Raw genomic sequence first — 7,233 nt, 5'->3', positions numbered from 1 at the left:
CCCCTCCCTCCAGGCCCCGCCCACCGCTCGGGCCCCCCGCCTCCCTATTGGCCAATGCCGCCGATGGAGGCCCCGCCCACACGTGGAGGCCCCGCCCCTCAACCCCGGCCCCGCGCCCCCCTCCCGCCGGCGGCCCCGCCTCTTCCCATGGGTCCCTCCGGCAGGCGGAGGCCCCGCCCCCGAACCGGGCCCCGCCCCCCTCCCCCCGCCCCTCGACGTCACGTCCGGTCCCCGCGGGCGCGGGGCGGTCGGGGCGGTCGGGGAGGCGGCGGGGGCGGGGGCCGGAGGACGGGCGGAGGGCGGAGGGCGAAGAGCGAGCGCAGCGGGCCCGGCCTCGGCCTCCTCCTCCTCCTCCTCCCGCTCCCTCCCTCCTCCGGGACAAAGACCCCCCCCCCCGTCCGTCCTTCCTTCCTTCCTTCCCTCCCTCCCCTCCCCGCCATGTCGTCGCCCCCGCGCTCCCCGTCCTCTCCCCCGCCGTCCCCGTCTCCGTCCCCGTCCCCCCCGGCGACCCCGGCCCCCGCCTCCCCCCCGGGCCCCGGGCTGGGCGGCGCGTCCAGCCGGAGCCGGGCCATCCCCCCGCGGGCCGGGGCCCCGGGCCACGCCGCCGCACAGCTACCTCACCACTACTGCACCACGCCCGGGGGCACCCTCTTCTCCACCACGCCCGGAGGTGAGACGCGCGCACCCCCTCCCCCCCGGGCCCCCCGAGATCCCCGACCCACCCCTCGACACCCCCCTGCTCTCCCCGACTTGCCCCCCCCCCGACCTACCCCTCCGTACCCCGACCGACCTCCCCGATACCCCCGACTTAATAACACTAATAACGTTGGTACCTGTTAAGCGCTCCCTACGTGCCGAGCACCGTTCTGAGCGCTGGGGGAGACCCAGGGGAATCAGGTGGGCCCCCGCGGGGCTCCCGGTCTTCATCCCCATTTGACAGAGGAGGGAACTGAGGCCCAGAGAAGCGAAGTGACTCGCCCACGGTCACCCAGCCGACAAGGGGCGGGGCTGGGATTCGAACTCAGGAGCCCTGACTCCAAAGCCCGGGCTCTTTCCACTGCGCCACGCTGCTTCTCTACTTACCCTCGACAGCCCCCGCCCCCCCCCCCCCGACGCACCCCCAGATACCCCCGACTTACCCCTAACCCCCTCGACGCCCCCTCAACGTACCCCGCGCTACCCCCGACTCATCCTCGACATACCTCCGTGCTCCCAGATACCCCCGACTTAACCCCGACCTACCCTCCGATACCCCTCGTCGACCTCCCCCTCGACGCCCCCCCGACATACCCCTCGATGGCCCCGACTCACCCCCCGACTCACCCCCCGACTCACCCCCCGATACCCCCGACCTATCCTGGACGCACCCCCCGACACCCCTAGATCCCCCCGACTCCGCCCCGACACCCTCGATACCCCCCGACGGCCCCGACTCATCCTTGACGTACCCCGATACTCCCCGATACCCCCGCCTCAACCCCGACGCACCCCCCGACACCCCTAGATCCCCCCGACTCCGCCCCGACACCCTCGATACCCCCCCGACGGCCCCGACTCATCCTTGACGTACCCCGATACTCCCCGATACCCCCGCCTCAACCGCCACGTGCCCCCGATACCCCCGACGTAACCTCGACGCCCCCCCCCCCCCCCGACGTACCCTCCGACACCCCCCGACATACCCCGAGACACCTCGGACGTCCCGGGACGGCCGGCGGGACGCTCTCCGTCAACCGTACCACGATGATCGTGATCGTAAGGCTGCTGTGCGTCAAGCGCTTACTGTGTGTCCGGGACCGTTCGTTCTAAGCGTTGGGGGAGATAGAAGGTCAGCGGGTGGGCCCCCGGGGAGCTCACGGGCTTCGGCCCCATTTTATTATTATTATTATTATTAATCATAACAATGATGATGATGATGATGATGATGACGGCGGCATTTGCGAAGCGCTCACTGTGTGCCCGGCACCGTTCTGAGCGCTGGGGGAGACGGAGGGTCATCGGGGCGTCCGCCGTGGGGCTGGCGATCCTCAGCCCCGTTTTCCGGAGGAGGGAAGCGAGGCCCGGGGAGGTGACTCGCCCGAGGTCACACAGCCGACCCGCGGCCGGGGCGGGGGTTCGAACCCACGACCTCTGACCCCCCCAGCCCCAGCCCGGGCTCTTTCCACTGAGCCACGCTGCCTCTCTACTAAGGATAGCGCGGGGATCTGTGAAGCGCTCGCTGTGTGCCGAGCGCCGGGGGAGATCGAAGGTCTTCGGGTCGCCCCGGGTGGGGTTCGCCGTCTTCAGCCCCGTTTCGCGGAGGAGGGGACCGAGGCCCGGAGGAGCGAAGGGACTCGCCCGAGAGCCCGGGATTCGAACCCGCCCCCGGCGGGCCGGGGACCGCGCCCAACCCCTTCCGGACGGCGGGCCCGGAGTCGGGTAGGGATCGTCTCCGCGCCCGGCGAGCGCTCGATGAGTACCGCGGAAAGGATGGAGGGACCCGATTCGCCTGGATCCGCCCCGGCGCTCACTACAGCGTCCGGCCCGAACCGGAGAGACCGTGACGAGGAGCGCCGTGGACGGTCCCGAGAGAGGTGTAGGGCTGTAGCAGACAGACCCGCTGGACTCCGAGGTCCGGGGCGGGGCCGGCGTCCGTCGCCTCCGCTCCGTTGTACTCTCCCAGGCGCTCGGCACGGTGCCCCGCGCGCGGCCGGCGCTCGATAGACACCCCTCGTTGAGGGGTAGGGGGGTGTGGGCCACTGAGGCCCGTCGTCTTGTCGTGTTGTGTTGTCCCGCCAGGCCCGGAGCCCGTTGTTGCGAAGGCGGCGTCTCTGTCGCCGAATGGTACTTTCCAAGCGCCTAGTACGGTGCTCTGCACCTAGTGAGCGCTCAGTAGAGACCACCGAATGGATGGACCGCGCCCAGCAAACCGGTGGCGTTGATTGGGCGCTTACTGCGAGGAGAGCGCCGTACCAAGCGCTGGGGCCAGTGGCAGCCCCGGCTGGGGAGTCAGAGGTCGTGGGTTCCGATCCCGGCGCCGCCGCCCGTCGGCCGGGTGACGGCGGGCGAGTCACTTCCCTTCTCTGGGCCTCGTCGACCTCATCTGGCAAATGGGGATTGATGGTGAGCCCCACGGGCGACAAGCTGATCGCCTCGTGTCCCCCAGCGCTTGGAACAGTGCCGTGCGCGTAGTGAGCGCGTAGTGAGCGCTGAACGAATACCAACATTATCAGAGTCTAACGGAGAAGCCGCGTTCCCCGCGCACAGTTTACAACGTAGAGGGGTCGAGCCGGACCGGAGGAGGCCCGTTGGGCCTCCGCTGTTCGTCGTCGTACTTACTGAGCGCTCCACTCGAGAGAAGCGGCGCGGCTCAGTGGCAAGAGCCCGGGCTTTTGGAGTCAGAGGCCGTGGGTTCGAATCCCGGCTCTGCCCCTTGTCAGCGGCGTGACTGTGGGCGAGGCGCTTCACTTCTCTGGGCCTCGGTTCCCTCGTCTGTAAAATGGGGATAAACCGCGAGCCTCACGCGGGGCGACCCGATGCCCCTGGATCTCCCCCAGCGCTTAGAACGCTGCTCGCTCCAGAGTAAGCGCTTAACGGATACCGACGTTATCATCATTACCTGTTCCTTGCCCACCTCCCCTCTGGGCCTGAGAGGTTTCCCGGGGAGGGGGGTGGCGGGGTTTGGGTGCCGCCCTGGGGTCCGTGGGTGGTCTGGACCCCCCCGCCCCCCCCCCCCCCCGGGCGGTCCGGAGGGGTGGGACGGGAAAACCGGCCTCGTTTCCGTGCGGTTTTCCCGGCCTCACGGCGAGGGGAGGGAGAGAAGTCGGGGGGGACGGAGGAGATCCATTCAACAGTATCTACTGAGCGCTTACTATGTGCGGAGCACTCTACTAAGCGCTCAGAACGGACAGCCGGGCAACGGCTAGGGACGATCGCCGCCCGCCGACGGGCCGACAGGCGTGGTTTGGGAAAACGGGACGACTTAATCGCGCCAGGTAGAATCAGGGACACCCCCTTCACCGAAATACGGACAAACGAGCCCCGGGCCGAGGAGAGGGGGGCTCCGCTGAGGGGAAGGGGGAGCGGAGGGAAAAGGGGAAGCGCAGCCGGGGGCGGGAGGGGCCGACGGGCACGACGGGGCCGGGCCAGGGGCCCGAGAGGACCGAGCGTGGCCCCGGCGGGGAGGGGGAAGGGGTCGAGGCCGAGGGGCCGGCCCCCCGGACGCGGGTCCGAGGAAGCGCTCCCTTGGCGCGGCCGTCGTTTCCCCCGCTCCCTCCGCGCCGGGGCCCGAGCGGCGGCCGGCTTGCGGTCCTAGCCGACGTGACTTCGGGGGGCTGCGGGGGGGGGGGGGGGTTTCTCCGCCCAGAGGGCTCGCCCAGGCGGTCGCCGGCCCCGACCCGGACGTCCCGAGCGCGAGGAAGGGATCGGCGGCCCCCTTCCCCTTCCGGAAGCCGTCGTACGGTCGCCCTAGCGCTAACGCGCATCCGGACGACTGCGGAGGAGCCGTCCGGACGCGGGCGGCGGGCCGAATGTCCGCAGGGAGGCCGCCAAGAAAAGTAAGCGCTCGATAAATACCGTGCAGTGAAGAATAACGTATCTGTTCCGCGCTTACCGTGTGCGGAGCGGGGAGACGCGGCGTGGGCGAGGGGTTTCAAACAACCCCGCCGTTTTCGTTTTTAAGAGAGGACCGTCTTGGAAGACGGTCCCCGGACTGCCCGGAAAGATTCGCCCGGGAATGGAGCTCGTCGTGGGCGGGGGGCCCTCCCGAGCGGCCGGTACAGTGCCCCGCGCTCGGTAAACGGGACCGGTCGGTCGGTCGGCCGGCCGGCCGCGAGGCGGACTGCGCTCTTTGCTCGGATCCAACTTTTCCCCTGCTCTCTCGTAGGACGCGTTCCCGCGTCTGGCTTTTGCGTGGCTCAGCGGGAAGAGCCCGGGCTTGGGAGTCGGAGGTCGTAGAGAAGCAGCGTGGCTCAGCGGAGAGAGCCCGGGCTTCGGAGTCAGAGGTCATGAGTTCGAATGCCGGCTCTGCCGCTCGTCAGCTGGGTGGCCGCGGGCGAGTCACTTCGCTTCTCTGGGCCTCAGTTCCCTCATCTGTCAAATGGGGATTAAGCGCGCGAGCCCCACGTGGGACGACCTGATTCCCCTGTATCTCCCCCAGCGCTTAGAACGGTGCTCGGCACCTAGTGAGCGCTTAACAGATACCAACGTTATTAATCCCGGCCCCGCCGCTTGCCAGCTCTGCGACGTTGGGCGAGTCGCATCGCTTCTCTGTGCCCCCCTCGTCTGTAAAAGGGGGATGAAGACGGGGAGCCCCGCGGGGGACGACCCGATCACCTTGTATCCCCCCGCCCAGCGCTTAGAACAGTGCTTTGCACCCGATTAGACCGTGAGCCCCTCAGTGGGCAGGGATTGTCGCTATCTGTTGCCGATTTGTGCATTCCAAGCGCTCGGGGCAGTGCTCTGCACATAGTAAGCGCTCAATAAATACTGTGGAATGAATAGTAAGCGCTTGACAGATCGCACCGTCTCTTCGGTCGTCTCCGGGCTTGGATCCCTGTTTGTTTCTTGACTCGTCTGTCGTTTAGCCGGAAGCAAGGGGCTTTCGTGATTCCTTCCACCCCACTTAGGCGTGCGCCTCAGATCTCTTTCACCCCGACCACTGGAGAATAATAATGATGATGATGTTGCTCCCGGGCTTGGGAGTCAGAGGTCATGGGTTCGAATCCCGGCTCCGCCGCTTGCCAGCTGTGTGACTGTGGGCGAGTCACTTCGCTTCTCTGGGCCTCGGTGACCTCATCTGTAAAATGGGGAGGAAAACTGTGAGCCTCGTGTGGGACAACCCGATCACCTTGTATCCCCCCGGCGCTTCGAACAGTGCTCTGCGCGTAGTAAGCGCTTAAATGCCACCACTGACTTATTAGCCGCCCCCAGGCCTGAGTTTCCCAAGCGGAGACCCCGGCTTTGCTAGCGGTTGGCCCCGCCGACCTGTTTGCCTCCACTTACCGTTGTAATAATAATTGTGGTATTTCTTAAGCGCTTACTGTGTGCCAGGCACTGTTCTAAGCGCTGGGGTGGAGGCCGAGTAATCAGGTGGTCCCGCGCGGGGCTCCCGCTTCCAATCCCCAGATGAGGTAACTGAGGCCCGGAGAAGTGACGTGACTTGCCCCGAGGTCACACGGCAGACAGGTGGCGGAGGCGGGATTAGAACCCACGTCCTCCGACGCCCAAGCCCGGGCTCTTTCCACTGAGCCACGCGGTCCCGGAGGCCTGTTGGAGATTCGTAAGGCCGGGAGTCATTTGCCCCGCACTTGCTCTTAGTCCCGGTTAGGGTTGGGTCGGGACTTGAGTTAGCGGGGACCGCCCCCGAGCCCCCCGACCGAGGGGTCCCTTGGGCCAGGCCAGATAATAATAATAATAATAATAATGTTGGTATTTGTTAAGCGCTTACTATGTGCCGAGCACTGTTCTGAGCGCCGGGGTAGATACAGGGTAGTCGGGTCGTCCCACGTGAGGCTCACAGTTAATCCCAATTTACAGATGAGGGAACTGAGGCGCAGAGAAGTGAAGTGACTTGCCCACAGTCACACAGCTGGCAAGTGGCAGAGCCGGGTTTCGAACCCGTGACCTCTGACAGGGCAGTGTGTCCGCTAGCAGCATTTCCATTACACCTGGAAGAGCAGGGCGGCCTAGTGGATGGAGCACGGGCGTCGCGAAGGTCCTGGGTTCTAGTTCCGGCTCCCCCACTTGTCTGTTTCTTGACTTCGGGCAAGTTGCTTCGCTCCTCTGGGCCTCGGTTACCTCGTCTAAATGGGAATTACCCCTGTGAGCGCCACGAAGCAGCGTGGCTCAGTGGAAAGAGCCCGGGCTTTGGAATCGGAGGTCATGAGTTCGACTCCCAGCTCGGCCACTTGTCAGCTGTGTGACTGTGGGCGGGTCACTTCACTTCTCTGGGCCTCGGTTCCCTCCTCTGTAAAATGGGGATGAAGACCGGGAGCCCCCCGTGGGACAACCTGATTCCCCTGTGTCTCCCCCAGCGCTTAGAACAGTGCTCTGCACCTAGTAAGCGCTTAACAAATACCAACAGTATTATTATTATTATTGTGTGGGATATGGATCGGGTCCAACCTGGTTACCTTGGCCATAGAACAGAGCCTGGCACGTAATAAGCGCTTAACAAATACCATTTAAAAAAAAAAAAAACCCAAAACTTCACTCTTCTCTCTCGTCTGAGATTCTGGCTCCTGCTGGGTTTCA

General features: G+C 65.8%; 1 protein-coding gene across 1 annotated transcript in view; it reads left to right on the top strand.

Moving 5' to 3' along the window:
• Positions 1-528: 528 nt before the first annotated feature.
• Positions 529-7,233, top strand: part of EIF4EBP2 (eukaryotic translation initiation factor 4E binding protein 2) — a gene marked incomplete at its 5' end in the record, with an annotated part of 31,594 nt that continues 24,889 nt past the window's right edge. The window contains one exon of the mRNA XM_029059872.2: positions 529-670. Within this exon, the coding sequence (XP_028915705.1) occupies positions 529-670 (142 nt within the window). The remainder of the gene's footprint in view (positions 671-7,233) is intronic.

Source organism: Ornithorhynchus anatinus, chromosome 3 (genome assembly GCF_004115215.2).
Source record: "Ornithorhynchus anatinus isolate Pmale09 chromosome 3, mOrnAna1.pri.v4, whole genome shotgun sequence".
Taxonomy (NCBI): Eukaryota; Metazoa; Chordata; class Mammalia; order Monotremata; family Ornithorhynchidae; genus Ornithorhynchus; species Ornithorhynchus anatinus.
The sequence above is the reverse complement of the archived record's forward strand: the minus strand, read 5'-3'. Positions and strand labels throughout refer to the sequence as shown.